Source organism: Rutidosis leptorrhynchoides, chromosome 10 (genome assembly GCF_046630445.1).
Source record: "Rutidosis leptorrhynchoides isolate AG116_Rl617_1_P2 chromosome 10, CSIRO_AGI_Rlap_v1, whole genome shotgun sequence".
Classification (NCBI taxonomy): domain Eukaryota; kingdom Viridiplantae; phylum Streptophyta; class Magnoliopsida; order Asterales; family Asteraceae; genus Rutidosis; species Rutidosis leptorrhynchoides.
Genome location: NC_092342.1, coordinates 3,702,501 through 3,718,317, shown reverse-complemented (window position 1 = coordinate 3,718,317; position 15,817 = coordinate 3,702,501). Strand labels below are relative to the sequence as shown.

Below are 15,817 nucleotides of genomic sequence, written 5' to 3'. Positions count from 1 at the left end.
ACTGTAACAATTCACTGTAGCAAAGTCAATTTCACTGTAGCAAATAGTGATTTTCGAAAACACTGTAGCATTTTGAGTAATGTGGCAATTTGAAAACACTGTAACAAATTAGTGTTTAACTGGTTCATCTTAAACGTTTTAGTTCACTTATCTAAATATCAATCGAATTAACAAACGAATGTTACTATCGTTTACTAAATAACTTGAAATCATATATATATATGCACATTAAGTTATATATATATTGTTCGTGAATCATAGGGAACAGTCAAAGAATAATTGATTATATGAATATAGTTCCAAAACTGTCGTGACTCAATATTACAGACTTTGTTTATCGTGTCGGAAATGTTAATCATACAAAGATTAAGTTTAAATTTGGTCAGAAATTTTTGGGTCATCACAAAATGTGAGTCATATTTTGACTACCGTCCAACAATCTCCACCTTGATGAACATTTATCTTCTTCGTCACCGAAAATACTATCACCGAGTACTTTCACCATTGGCCTCCTTATCCCCGCTGCACACACCTTGAATCACCTCGGTCCTGAACCCTGATTCAAATAAAACGGCCAATAATCATGTGCAGCTAACCCTGTCAACTTACATAGTTGACTCCGGAGAGGAGTCTCGAATCACCTCCCCCTTAGTAGGAATTTTCTTCTCACCATCGTCTAACTTGATCAAACATGTCGTCACATGTTCCCGATCAATTTCTCGTGTGCACACTTTCCAAACCTTTGAGACACGAGTACATTTGGTACTCGCCACCAGACGATATAAACCCTCATACTTCTCTCCCTTTATCATGACTTTCCTGCCACGTGTGATTTTCATAACTCCACCTACTGCTAAATAGCCGTATCCTTGAGAATCTAACTGGCTTAAGGAAATTAGATTCTTACACATCTTTGGTACGTACGCCACACCACCAAAAGTGTAAGCAGCTCCGTGAAACAATTTTATTTTCACAATGCCAACACCCTCAACATCACATATTGAACCATCACCTAAAGTCAGCACCGCTGCCTTCTTTAATATTAGCTTATCAAAATAACCTTTCTTGGAACACACATGCATCGTACAACCCGAATCTAGAATCCATTCATCTTGAGCAGAAGTAGAACCTTTGGAGACTGTGAGAACATCTCCCAAATTAACCGACTCATTAATTGCTACTGCAACTGATGAACCCCCAGATTTACCTTCACCCTTCCTCCAGAGTGGACAGACCTTCCTCAGTAACCCCACTCATGACATTTGAAGCACTGTATACCCTTCACGCCTTCTCCTGATCTAAACCTACTATTATTACTAGATCTCTTCTCGGCAAACCTTCCCCTTCCATGACCAATCATAGCAAACCCATGCTCAAAACGGTAACTAGATCTTCGTCTCTTATCTTCTGATAAGATTGCTGGTACTACATCCTCTATCATTACAGTAGCCTTACTATAAAGAACAGTAGTAACCATAATATCATACGAAATGGGAAGCGAAGAAAGAAGAATAAGGGTCTTATCTTCTTCTTCAACATAAACCTCAACTTTGCAAGTTGATTCACCAGACCATTAAACACATTTAAGTGTTCAATAATATTCCAATCGTCATCCGTCATCTGAAATGGCTCCACCTTAAATTGCATACCGTCGTTCCTCGCCATCTTGAAACAAAAAACTATCCGATAAACCTGGATACGCTCTGATACCACTTGTTATGACAATTTACCTAGCGCACCCACACCAGTGGAAGTGATGATATAATTTGTTTGAGACAAACTTGCGAGAAATAATAGAAAGCAAATAAGGTAACTGATAACACGACGATTTAACGTGGTTCGGCAAAACCCTGCCTACGTCCACCCCAAGAGTCTCATTTATTCTTATAATATAAAAGAACCAGGTACAAGAAAAAGTACACTATGAGTTAAACCCAAACCCAAGCCCCTTAGATTTTAGTATAAAATCTAAGTTTCCCGTACACTCTTTTACACTCCTTACAAGAATAAAAATCTCAACCTCACAAATAAGCACTCTCTGTTGATATTATTGATCAACTGTGTCTTTCCTTTGTGATGCCTTTCACCTTCTGCATGACCATGTATTTATATTGCCTCTTACATGTGTGTTAGGTACATGTAAACTAGAAACAAATAAAAGGCTACCATCCTTCTTTGACTTGTAAACATGCAGACACCAATTTATTCAATAATTGTAGGCAAAGACTATTCCTAAATAGTCTATCACATTTTCCATGCAAATAATTTGCAACCACTTGTAAATGTGAGTCATATTTTAACTACCGTCCAACACATAGGTCCAGCTGTCGAACGCATAGCTTTTAACTTGTTTAAGAGTATGGTAAATCAAGAAGAAGCGTATCTTAAACAAGAATCTATGAGAAACTTCAAGACTGCGTTCAGAACGTTATACGACGTTTTTCGGTATGGGCAGTTTGCACATTTCACAACGAATTTAGCCATTATTGAAGCGGTTCCAACCCATGTGGAATTGGTTCACGTAATTGACTTTGACTTACATGAAGGAAGTCAATGGCATGTGGTGATTGAAGCACTAGCACGACAATGAAAATCATTGACCATTACAAGTGTCAAACTTGATAACCACGATTCACAATTTGAGCATACAAAGTGGCACCTTTGTAGCTATGCAAGAAATTTTGGTCTTAATTTAAGGTACAAGAGATTGATATGGGGCAAATATGGAAACTACCACATTCAGTAGAGAATTTAGTCTTTAACTGTATGGTTGGCCTACCACATATGGGAAGAACAAGAAAAGTAACTCAAGTTATGAACTTTTAACACTAGCAAAAAGCGGTTTTAACCAAAAATGAAGGGATCTTAACCTTTGGAGATGGAGAAGAATGAAGGGTTGTTTGAAGGTTTCGAGAGGCGTAGTTTGATTCCTCCTTCGTGTGGAGAGCGTATTGGGAGCGGGTCTTCAAACTTGATCTCTTACTCGTTTAGATCTCGGTCCAGAAAACCGATTAGGCGGGACACACTAAATGGTAAGATGGTTGAACCACCGTAATTGTACATTGACAATCATTTAGTTCTGTTTAGTTTGTTTGATGTTTTGGTTCTAGTGTGGTTTAGTATATTTGTCTTGTTTTGTTTATCTATTTGATTGTTTTAGTTATGACAGTTTGGCTCAGTAGTAGACAGAGTGCTCGCTAGTTTTAGAGTTGTAGTTTTCTGGTTTTGAGCCTTATCGCGTTGTTTTGTTTGTATCATTGTTCAGTTAAAAGTAGCAAAGGAATCATAAAGTGGCCATTTTGTGTGCAAAGAATATTGAGTTATAGTGAAAGATATCGCCTCTTTCAAACTAGATTTGTGGCAACAAATCACTTGGTGCAGGTATCTAGCTAGACAAGGTAAATAAATAGATGTAAACTAGACAAGCATATGTACGCACTTTATAAGGGCACATGCAATGGATCGTTACCCACATCTGTTATTTTCCGCCACCGGCTCACCATGATCTTCAGCAAACCGTGAGAGTCGCCGATGTGGGGCCCATTTCTCTTTCTTTTCTTTTTTTTTTATTCCGTCAACATTTATTTAAATAGAACAAAAAGGGGGAAGAAACAATTACTTCAACTTGCGATTTTAATTTTGATATGAGAAGCAAGATGTTAGAAGAAAGAAGATGAAGAGATCTGGAAATCAGGAAGAAAGAAGATGAAGCAAGATATTGAAACGTAGACATGTTACCACCATCTATTTTTTTCCTTTTTATTTTACTATATTCAATTTTTGTTTTTACCTTTTGTTCTTACTTCTATTATGTATCTATATATGTCGTATTATGTACTAGGATTACAATTACCTCAATTAGTATATATGTTTACGTTTTATAAAATTTAAGTTATGTTGTAAATTTAGTAGTTAAATATGGATGGTAATTAGTCAAATATGGATAGTAAAATTTGTACTATATATATGTGCATAATGTAAGTTACAAAAACACACATATACATTAAATACATCACACATCTTCAACCTCTTTCTCTCCTATATCTTCTACAACACATCTCTCTTTTATTGGTTCTTTCAATTTGAATATATTGAACCAGGCCTCTAAAGGTAGTTATAAGCCTACTGAAATATAGCACGTTATCAGCACGAAGTGCTCCATATAATCAAGGTTTATCTAAGCAAGCACACGTCACTAATCAAGGTAAGAAATTATCTAACTTTTATTAACTTCACTAACATTTATATTTATGTTATTTAAGTTATATATGGTCGGTTATACCGCCTGAATTATATTTCTGTAATCTAACTTTTATTAACTTCACTAACATTTATATTTATGTTATTTAAGTTATATATGGTCGGTTATACCGCCTGAATTATATTTCTGTAATCTAACTTTTATTAACTTCACTAACATTTATATTTATGTTATTTAAGTTATATATGGTCGGTTATACCGCCTGAATTATATTTTATGTAATCTAACTCTTATTAACTTCACTAACATTTATATTTATGTTAATAAGACCTCATGATTGTACGCAACACGTCATTTGACAACACGGTACTTTATGTACGCAACACGTCATTTGACAACACGGTACAATGGGTCGAGATTAATTCCGATCAATACGAATACGATGAGGTCTTTATATGTTATCTAACATTTATGATTACTTATGCAATTAATCATTATTTATTTCATGCATACTAATGTTTATTCTTAAAAGTAAATCTTAAAAGTTAAAATAAGAAAAAATAGTTTGTATTTTTATTAAAAGTAAATCTTAAAAGTTAAAATAAGAAAAAGTAGTTTGTATTTTTATTAAAAGTAAATCTTAAAAGTTAAAATAAGAAGAAAAAAATCTTGTCCTTTATATTACTCATACGCGTTTTGATATAGTGACTTTATTCGTTAACGTCAACTAACGACGTTACAACGGTCATATATACATAACGGTTGTTAACGTCAACTGACGACGTTACAACAACTATATTTTTCAAATATAAAATAAACATCTCCGTTTTCACATTTTCACAAATCAATCTTCATTTTTCAGATTACTACTCTCAAAAAGTTTTTGTAAAAATGATTCACACAAGGATAATTTTTCCTATTGTATTGGTCATATTAACTATCATCATTGTTGCTAATATACCACCGGGTGAACCTATATTCTATCCTGCCCTTGTGGTTTTATTATTTGTAATCATACCATTATTCTGTTGTTTGCTACTTATGAATTTAAAATGATTCTAATTTCATTTTATTATTTGTTTATGAATAGAAGTTGATTATGATTATGATTTATGTTATTCATCTTTTTGATAATAGAAAATGTCGAATTTGAAAAGACTTAAATTTGCTCATTTAGAACAAGTGAGAACAACTACTTAACATGGGTTATGAATGTAGAAAAACATCTCGAATCAAACGGTATTTTAGAAACCCTGAATGAAAATAACAATTATTCCGAACAAGAGAAAGCAATAGTAAGTATTTTTCTTAGCAAACATATTGACGAGTCCTTAGAATCTACATATTATATGATCGAAAATCCAAGTGTATTATGGAAAATACTCAAAGATAGATACGATATTAATTATAAAAAAATAATAATAATAATAACGGTGATCCATGAAAGAATAAAATTAAAGATATTAGTAGACGCTCTTATAAGAATTCCGGAGATTCTTATTAATGATCTGGTAACGTGGATCATCAGTCTAGTATTTCTTTGAATACATGAACATCTTGTTTAGCTCTACAAATAAGTCCCAAAAGAAAAGAAAACGAGAGTGAATCTGTTGACAAATCTTGATTAAATTAACCCTGAGCTACCTTGAGACTTGAATGGTTTGAATTTTCTAAGATGCCTAGTTTTTTTTTATGTATCACTCATAAATAAATGGTTTTAGACCATAATGCATATGTTTTATTAAGTGTTATCTTTTATGTACTTCAGATTATAACTTGTTTGCAAGTAATATAATTTGATTATCTTGCTGAAATATAACTCATTATTTGCTTATCTTATTTGAAGTTTTAGTATGAATCCTGCTGAAATACAACATCAATTAAATGGTAAAGACCTATGTATTGCAGATAGTAGTAACATACACACTATGATCAAATCTAAGAAATATTTCATTGATTTAAATCAAATGAAGGAATTATAAATACTATATCAGTTCTTGCAAACTTGATATAAGGAACGAAAAAGGCAAAATTTCATATTACCAAATGGTACGAATTTTTTGGTAAACAATGTCTTGTTTTCTCCCAAATCAAAGAGAAATTTGTTAAGTTTCTCTGATATATATCATAATGGATATGATTATCAGTCAATGATAATCGAAAATGAGAAATATCTATGTAGCACCGAAAAGCGCATATGATAAAAAGCGCATATGATGAAAAGCGCAGCGCATAGGATTAAAAGCGCATATGATAAAAAGCGCATATGATGAAAAGCGCAGCGCATAGGATTAAAAGCGCATATGATAAAAAGCGCATATGATGAAAAGCGCAGCGCATATGATTAAAAGCGCATATGATAAAAAACGCATATGATGAAAAGCGCAACGCATATAATTAAAAGCGCATATAATGAAAAGTGCATATGACGAAAAGCGCAGCACATATGATTAAAAGCGCATATGGTGAAACTGATATATGATGAAAAGCACATATGGTGATTAATGAAAATCACATATGGTGATTAATGAAAAGCACATATAGTGATTAATGAAAAGCACATATAGTGATTAACGAAAAACACATATGGTGATTAATGAAAAGCACATATGGCGATTAATGAAAAGCACATTGAGAAATAATCACCAATGTTTCTTGAAAGAATTCAAGGGTATATATATGGACCAATTCATCCATCATGTGGACCATTTTTCTAATAGACGCATCTAACGCATGGTCTCATGTTTGTGTGTTATCAAGCCGTAATATGGCATTTGCAAAGTTTCTTGCACAAATTATTAAATTAAGAACACATTATTCTGATTACACCATTAAAAGGATGAGACTTGATAATGCTGGTGAGTTAACATCTCAAGCTTTTAATGATTATTATATGTCTACAAGGATTGTTGTTGAACATCCAGTTGCTCATGTGCATACACAAAATTGGTTTAGCTGAATCAATAGATAAACGCTTACAGCTAATAACTAGACAATTAGAAATGAGTACAAAACTCTCAATATTTATATGGGGACATGTAAATTTACATGATGTGACATTAATTCGCATTAAATCAAGTGCAAGTTATAAATATTCTCCATTACCAACTTAATTTTGGTGGAGACCGAATATTTTCCATCTTAGAACATTTGGTTGTGCAGTGTATTTTTAATTGAACAATCACAACAAATGGTTCCTCAAAGAAGGATTGAAATATATGTTAGATATGATACATCTTCAATCATAAGATATATTGAACCCATGACGGGTGATGTTTTTACAGCAAGTTTTGTCGATTGTCACTTTAATGAAACATTGTTCCCTATATTAGGGGGAGAAATGAAATATAAATAAAATGATGTTTCATGGTGTGAACATCAATTAAGGAATATTGATCATCGCACAAAAGAATGCGAAAAGAAAGTTCAAATATAATGCATATGCAAGAACTTGCAAATTAATTACTTTATGCATTTAAAGATACAAAAAATAAGTGACTAAATCATATATACCAGCAGTAAATGCTTCAGCTAGAATTGAAATTACAAAAGCTGGCAATAATGTCACTTATGAGTCTTTGCTACGGCAGAAACGTGGGAGACCAATTGGTTCCAAAGATAAAAATGCTCGAAAAAGAAAATCAGCTGATAATGAGGTAAAAGAAAGTGTTCAAGAAGAACCAAAAATCAATACTCCTTCTGCAGAGGATATTGATAAATGTAAATACATAAATTGCAATAAATTATGCAATATTATGAAACTGAAATGAAATGAAAAATCTTGATGAGATATTTTCATATAATGTTACAATGACATCATGAATAAAGATGATGATCTGGAACCAAAATCTGTCATTGAATATCAAAATAGACGTGATTGAACTCAACGGAAAGGAGCAATACGAGCTGAATTAGAATCGCTCAATAAAAGAAAAGTTTTTGGATCAATCGTTATCACTTTTAAAGATGTGAAACAATGGGATACAAATGAATTTTTATCCGAAAAGAAATGTGCAAATGAAGTTACAAGGCAAAACTTGACTTGTAACTCAAGATTTCCCACAAAGACTAGAAATGAATTAGGAGAAAAACTTATCCTCTTATAATGAATACAATTACTTATTAGATACTTAATCAACCTGGTAGTTATTTAAATGCATCTCATGGATGTTGTTACTACTTATCTGTATGGATCACTTAATAATGATATATATATGAATATACCTGAAGGGTTAAGGTATCATAAGCATCTAATGCAAAACCCAATGGAATATATTCCATTAAATCACAAAGATTTCTAAATGGGTTTATACAATCGGGACGTATGTGGTATAATCGATTAAATTACTACTTGATAAGAATAAGGTATACATATAAACTTATTTGCACTTGTGTTTTATAAAAACAATGTTCGGATATGTGATCATAGCTGTTTATATCAATTATCTTAAATAAAGAAATCTATGAAGCCATTCAACTTCTAAAGAAAGATTTAAAAAAAAAAAAAAAATCAAGTATTACGTTGATTTACATATTGAGCATATAACTAATGACTTACTTATACATCAAACAACTTATACCGAAAAGATTTTAAAATATTTTAATATGGACAAGACAAAAACCATTAAGTACTCATATGGTTGTTAGATCTTAATATTGATACTAATCCATTTCATCCTCTAGAAGATCATGAAGATCTTCTTGGTTCAGAAGTTCCATATTTTAGTGCAATTGGGGCTCTTATGTATCTTACAAATTATACAAGATCTGACATTTCTTTTGCAGTTAATTTGTTGATAAGGTTCAGCTCAGCCCCTACCAAAAGACATTGGAATGGGATCAAACAAATAGTTTGATACCTTCGGGGAACTACTGATTTATAATTATTTTATTCTAACAACTCGAAACAAGATTTGTTTGGTTATACAGATGCAGATTATTTATCTGATCTACATAAAGCTAAATCTCAAACTGGATATGTATTCCTAAATGGAGGCACCGCAATATCATGACGTTCTCAAAACAAACACTTGTTGCAACATCATCAAATCATGCCGAAGTGATTGCGTTACATGAAGCTACTCGGGAATGATTTTAGTTAAGATCAATGATACAAATCATTATTGATTCTTGTGGACTAGAACGCTATAAAAGCCCAACAACTATCTATGAAGATAATACAGCTTACATAGTACAAATGAAAGAAGAGTATCAAAAATGACAGAACAAAACATAAATGCCGACGAGGCGCTAAAGCTATAAACGATCTTAACGGTCATAAGTTTGATGGAAAAGAATGGTATATTGGTAAGGCTCAGAAAAAGACTGAAAGGGAATAGGAATTGAAACAACAGTTTGAGCAAACCATGAAGGAGACTGTAGACAAATCACATGGGTCAAACTTGTACATAAAAGATTTAGATGATAGAGTTTCAGATGAAAACCTCAGATTCTTCTCATATACTCAAGATCTCGTAAAAGACAACCAGATTAAAATGGGATACGTTCAATCAACAACTCTGCTGATCTTTATACCAAAGCACTGTCAATCGCTGTTTTCAAAACATACGTTCACAATATTGGCATGAGGCAAGTTCAAAAGATGTGACGACTCAGCGTTGTCTATTTGAGGGGGAGTCAACTCTATGCTGCCCTCTTTTTCCCTTAGCTAAAGTTTTATCCCACTGGGTTTTCTTTAGCAAGGTTTTTAACGAGGCAGTATTAATTGCTCTTTAAAAAAATTACCATCCAAGGGGGAGTGTTGTAAATTTAGTAGTTAAATATGGATGGTAATTAGTCAAATATGGATAGTAAAATTTGTACTATATATATGTGCATAATGTAAGTTGTAAAAACACACATATACATTAAATACATCACACCTCTTCAACCTCTTTCTCTCCTATATCTTCTACAACACATCTCTCTTTTATTGGTTCTTTCAATTTGAATATATTGAACCAGGCCACTAAAGGTAGTTATAAGCCTACTGAAATATAACAAGTTAGAAATTTTTATCTTTGATTAATGTATTTTTATTTAATTGTTTTTAAAATGTTATTGGTATTTATTTATTGTATTTAAATAATAATTTAAAATTGGTTAAAATTTGAAATGAAGTGTATGATAGGGTTTAGTGAAATGAATGTGAAAGAAATGTTAAAGTGTTTGTATTGATGTGATGCTTATGTAGTACGAAAAATGTATGTTAAAGAATTCAACTTCAAGTGGCCTAACATTGTGAGGCTTTAAAGTTAAACTTCTTAATGTATGTTAAAGTGTTTGTAAATTGCACGAGATACATAATAACTCCCAGCTATTCTTTACTCATTCCCTTTAATTCAATTTACCGAAACTTTGACCTAACTTCTAATCTTTTCATACAATCATAGCCAAGTTTTAGCTTTTTTCCATACACCAAGTTTTAAACTTTTTGTCATACACAATAACCACTATCGTCATCAGGCCAGCTATGGCTACTGAATACCAAATCCAAATCTTGAAGGGCCGGTACACACTAAACTTCGTGTAAATTATCATGTCACAACCATATCCATAATAAACTAATTAATTATAACAATACGATGGCAGTGCCAAATTAACACCAACTTGGTTGTATCCAAGCATAAATGTTGGTATGAGATTTGGCACCCAAGAAACCCCCTAAACATTTTTTCATGATTTTCCCATCAGATGATGTGTGATACGTGTGTGTTTCAAGTGAGTACCACACGAGCTGCGTGAAGTAGACCTTGTTCTCCATTTCAGGCGTCTCGGCAACAACGCAAACAGATGTCGTACCACCAACATATATCGTGTGCTTTCCTATACCATCTGTTTTCTCCCATTTATCCTGATCATCGTTTCGTTTGAATACTTCGACTTCTCCAAACTCATCACCCACTATGACAAGTAAAACATGTTCATCATCACAATTCATCAAGAAATATTGTGCACTGCTGCTGCCACTACTTATCGATGGTGGTGGTGCTTTCGCTAAAACAGTTTTTCGAACCTCTCCTTCACCCAAATTCTTGAATAAGATGACTTCTCCGTCTTCACCCAATGCGTAAACATCTCGTCCAATAAATGTTAAAGATTTTTTACATTCGTCATCACCAATACGGACGATACGCCAGGATGACGGTTCCCAAGCTCCTCCTCCTACTGATACGGAGTAGATGAAATCCCATTTTCCGGCATAATATTTGAATCCAGCAACTATACAATCATTAGAGGAATTAGGTGATGCTGAGAAGCATAAGCTTCCTGTGTCACTGGATGGTTCCGGATGCTTGCGAACATCTTTTGTGAAGGGGTTGAAAAACACCGGGCATTCGAATATTTTGCTCTAAAACAACAACCAACCATACCTCGAACAATACATAAGGTTGTCCTCAATCGATAGCACATGTGAATCTTTCGTCATAAAGTAGTTATCACCCAACACCGGATCCGTAAAACTGACAATCCCTCGATGTTCATCTACAACCATCAGCCAGGGTGAATTTAACGAATAATTATGTAATCTTCTTAATGATGACTCATTGCTCCACCGTATCGAAGGTGCAGCTAGACGACATAATTTGCATGTAGCACGCAAGTTCAGGTACTCCACACCAAGGTTTAAAAAAACGGAAACGTGCCTCGAGGCGTTTCCCCTCTGTGAGGCGAGGCGTACGCCTCGAGGCGAACCGAGGCGTACGTTCGAGGCGGAGCTAAAAAAATACATAAAAAAATTAACAGGGGCTGTTAATGTCATTTAATTAAAGTTTTAAGAGTTCATATCTAGTTTGTTCTTGGTATTAAAGTTTGATAAAAGTTGAGGGACTATTATTGTTCTTTGATAAAAAATAAATAAATAAATACAACGTACTTAAAATATCTACCAGACAACACTAATCTAGAAAGATCACTTGTTTCCTTCTTTTCTCTTTCTTTATTATTATACATATCATCATCATCGTTATCATTATTATGATGATCAAAAAAAGATCATTCTCCTTCTTTTCTCTTCCATTGATATTACGAGTACCAGACAAGTACCTCAAAGAATTCATTAAACTATGTCTGATTTTGGGATGCTTCAATAACCCATGCCTAACGAAATATTCTTCCAAGAACAAAAGCCCCAACTCCGGTCACCGGATTTTACAGGTTTCAATTTTTTTTCTTCCTATCTTCTCTTCTATTTAATTTTCGTGTTCTCCTTCCTCATCTTTACTCAATTCCGGCAACATCTAAGGTTTCCGACACCGTTAAATGCTGTTTGACCGTCGTTGACTGGCTGTGAACATGAGGCGTACGTTTTTCACTTACCTGTGAGGCGTACCAAAATCGAACCGCCTCTCCCATTTGAGGCGTACGTTTTAATTGGCCTTTGAGGCGGACGTTTCAAAACGGAATATTCGAAAATCGCATGGAGGCGCGCCTCAAGGCGTACGAGGCGACCGTTTTTTTAAACCATGCTCCACACCCAAACAATGTTCCATGATACTCATCCGCAACACATCAAACGGAATATTGAGCAAGCGTGATTCGTTATGCTCCAAAATCTCGTCTAATGTTACTACTCTCACATCCTTTTATTGTTTGAAAGTAGTTGTGCATTTATCTTCTACATCATCGTCTTCTAGCCTACATGATCGATCAAGTACTATTGTAATATATAAGATGGACATACATACATACATACACACACAAACACGCGCACAACACAGGCAAAAAGACACATACACACACATACAAAGTAACGATAATAATGATAATTAATAATTAATAATAATGATAAATAATAAATAATAATAACATAAAATAAAATAAGAATAATAGATAATATAAAATATATAGATAGATGAACATTAGGAAAATCAACTAAAATAATATACTGTAACTAATTACCGTGTTCCTTCCCACATGGACACATGGGTTGTTGAGACCACTCGCGAAGGCATAGGAGATGGGATGATGGTTTTATCTCTGACATGGTACACGTGTAATATTTCTTCCATTCTGTCACGGATGTGTATATAACCACCGCCCCCTAACTCAGAGCCAACTGTCGGGTTATAATATATGGAGCCATCACGTCCAAGATCTGCATAAAAGATACCATCTTTCAAGTCCTTCATTTCTTCCCACATATTTAGGGTAATGCCCAAGTCCCGAAGCTCTTCAAAATCGACTTCTTCTATGATGTCCCATTTCTTATCACTCACGTCCCATTTCTTGAGGCATTCCAATTCTTCCGACTTTATGCTACCAATGTCCAATCGAAACAAAGGCACATCAGCAATTTTTTTGGTCTTCCAAAGATAATAAACGTTAACGCAAAACAATTCGGTATCATATCCTTTAATAAATAAATCATGTCTCTCACGGTTAGATTCGGAATAAGGACAAACCCCAAACATCACAAGTTGAATAATAACATCTCCTCCTTTGCCCTTTACTGGTACAATATCAACTTGTATGAGCACATGACCGATAAAACAATCGGAATTTACAGCGTATATTTTATCATTGCAACAAGTTAGGCTACGTAGAAATTGGCCGTCATATGTCATTCTCTTGAGCCCTTTAGCGTATGATATCTCAGTCTATCTCATCCTCTTCTTTTTTTTACAATTTAATAACCGACAAAAGACAAAAGTAGGTGCATCACATCTCCTTAACAAAAGGAAAGAATTAGAATCTTCTTCAGGAGGACCAGTCAACAAACATTCATCAATAGAATTACCATCTCCATTTTTCAAAATCAGAGGGGGAAAACGTACAACTTTCAAACTAACTGGGTTCCAAAGAGACCACATAATATTATCCGGATGGTTTGATAGAATCAACCAGCCATGGAAACAACCTCAGACACGTCTTCCATAAAGCTCGGGGATTTGACACTTATATTTAACCAACGGCGGGTCGTCTAGTGTAGACAAGAACTCTCTATCAATTCCCTCCTCTTCGAGGTTCTGAACAATAAACCATGGATATTTTTGGGAAGATAATAATGGAGGCAACTTGTCACATGGTGGTGATGAAGATGAAGACGATGATGGTGGTGGTGATGATGATGATGATGATGATGATATTGGACCCATACAAACCACCTCCTGCTGCTGCTCATTATGTTGCTCCATCTAACAAACAACAAGTTGATATAACAATTACTTCCACACTCAGTTTCAATCATCTAAACAGTTAGAATCAAAATACTACGTACAAAGCTGATTAATTAATACTACTACTTATTAAGATGCAGGACTTCATGGCTCAAACTTCATCACTGGTCCAACTCAACTTGAAATGACTTTTATTAAAAGTTAAAGTAATAAATCCCTTTGAACCACCAACATACAACCATATATAAAGACATAATTTTGGTCTGATTATTAACTAACAATTTTCAATAGATTAGTTTGTAGTTTATACATCGAATTCATACCTCAGATTTCAGTAAATCCCTTTGAACCACAAACAAAGTGACAATTGCTTGACCACCAACAACCACACTGATAAAAAATTAAAAATTACCTAATAATCACAAAAAATAATAAAATTATGTTAGAGAACAAATTTCATTCATTCATTCATTCATAGTTTATAGATCGATTTCATACCTGAAATTTCACCGCCAGCTGATTATTTCGAATGCTTACACCGATCTTTGTCCAGGATTGATCGAACACAAAATCTCTCTTTCGTTGTAGGGTTAAGGTACGGGAAGATGGGAAGTACGGCTACATATTTATATTTATATCTCTATTTATAAATTTATACTGATAATTTATAATTTATTATTACATACAATTTATACTCCGTAAAGTTATAATTATAATTAATTAAAAATTAAATTAATTATGGAGTACTGATACACCTTGTTGGAGATGGTGGTGGACTCACGTGGCGGTCGGTGTTCTCTTTTTTCCGGTTAACGGTCTGACCGTTTTAGTGATTTGGATCTCTCTCTTTTTCAGGGTGTTTTCGGGTTTGGATCAGGCGACGATCTCCATGTTGGAGATCTCATGTTAAATCTAGAGGTGGCTCCGGGTTTTGGTTTGGTTTGGATCATTTTGTGACGGTTCATGATGTTGCGCAACTGCTGGTTTCTTCCGGTCGGCTCTTTATTGGTCGGATTATGCTGCCATTTACTTTTCAGGTTGCTCCGACAATTGAACTTTGTGGTGACGTTCTCTTACTTCGAGTATTGTGGCTTTTTCGTTTGGGGCGCTGACGGTTATGTTTTTTATTTATTATTGTATTGGTTTGGCGGCATTCGGCGTTTTCCCGGTCGTCTTCGCCATTGTTATGTATCTTATTGTATGAGCGGTCGTTAGGTGTTTGTTTGTTAGGCTTGTTTTAAACATGATTGAGTCCTAGCAAAGTGCGTTTTTCACCCTGTTGGTGAGACCTTTTGCTTTGGATTCGATATGTTGTCGTTTGTTTTTGCCTAGGTTTTGGGCTCCTACTATATGGGTTGCACTTGTTGATCTTTGGATCCGTTCTATGTTATCATTTTTTTGCCAAAAAAAAAAAGATACACCTTGCCTTACTAAATGTGGTCACTATGTGGGGATTTGTGAAGTAGTAGGGAAAAAAAAAAATTAGGTAACTTGGAAG

The 15,817-nt window shown here is 34.1% G+C and overlaps 1 protein-coding gene and 1 pseudogene across 1 annotated transcript; one reads left to right on the top strand and one right to left on the bottom strand.

The window, feature by feature from the left end:
• The window catches only part of LOC139872716 (protein NODULATION SIGNALING PATHWAY 2-like), a 182,417-nt pseudogene that overhangs the window by 3,293 nt on the left and 163,307 nt on the right, over positions 1–15,817 (top strand).
• On the bottom strand, positions 11,541–14,298 carry LOC139872382 (uncharacterized). The gene is made up of 3 exons (XM_071860241.1): positions 13,103–14,298; positions 12,679–12,838; positions 11,541–11,822 (listed from the first exon to the last, which is right to left on the bottom strand). Exons 1-2 carry the CDS (start codon positions 13,765–13,767, stop codon positions 12,787–12,789), a joined length of 717 nt encoding a protein of 238 aa, XP_071716342.1. The 5' UTR covers positions 13,768–14,298; the 3' UTR covers positions 11,541–11,822; positions 12,679–12,786.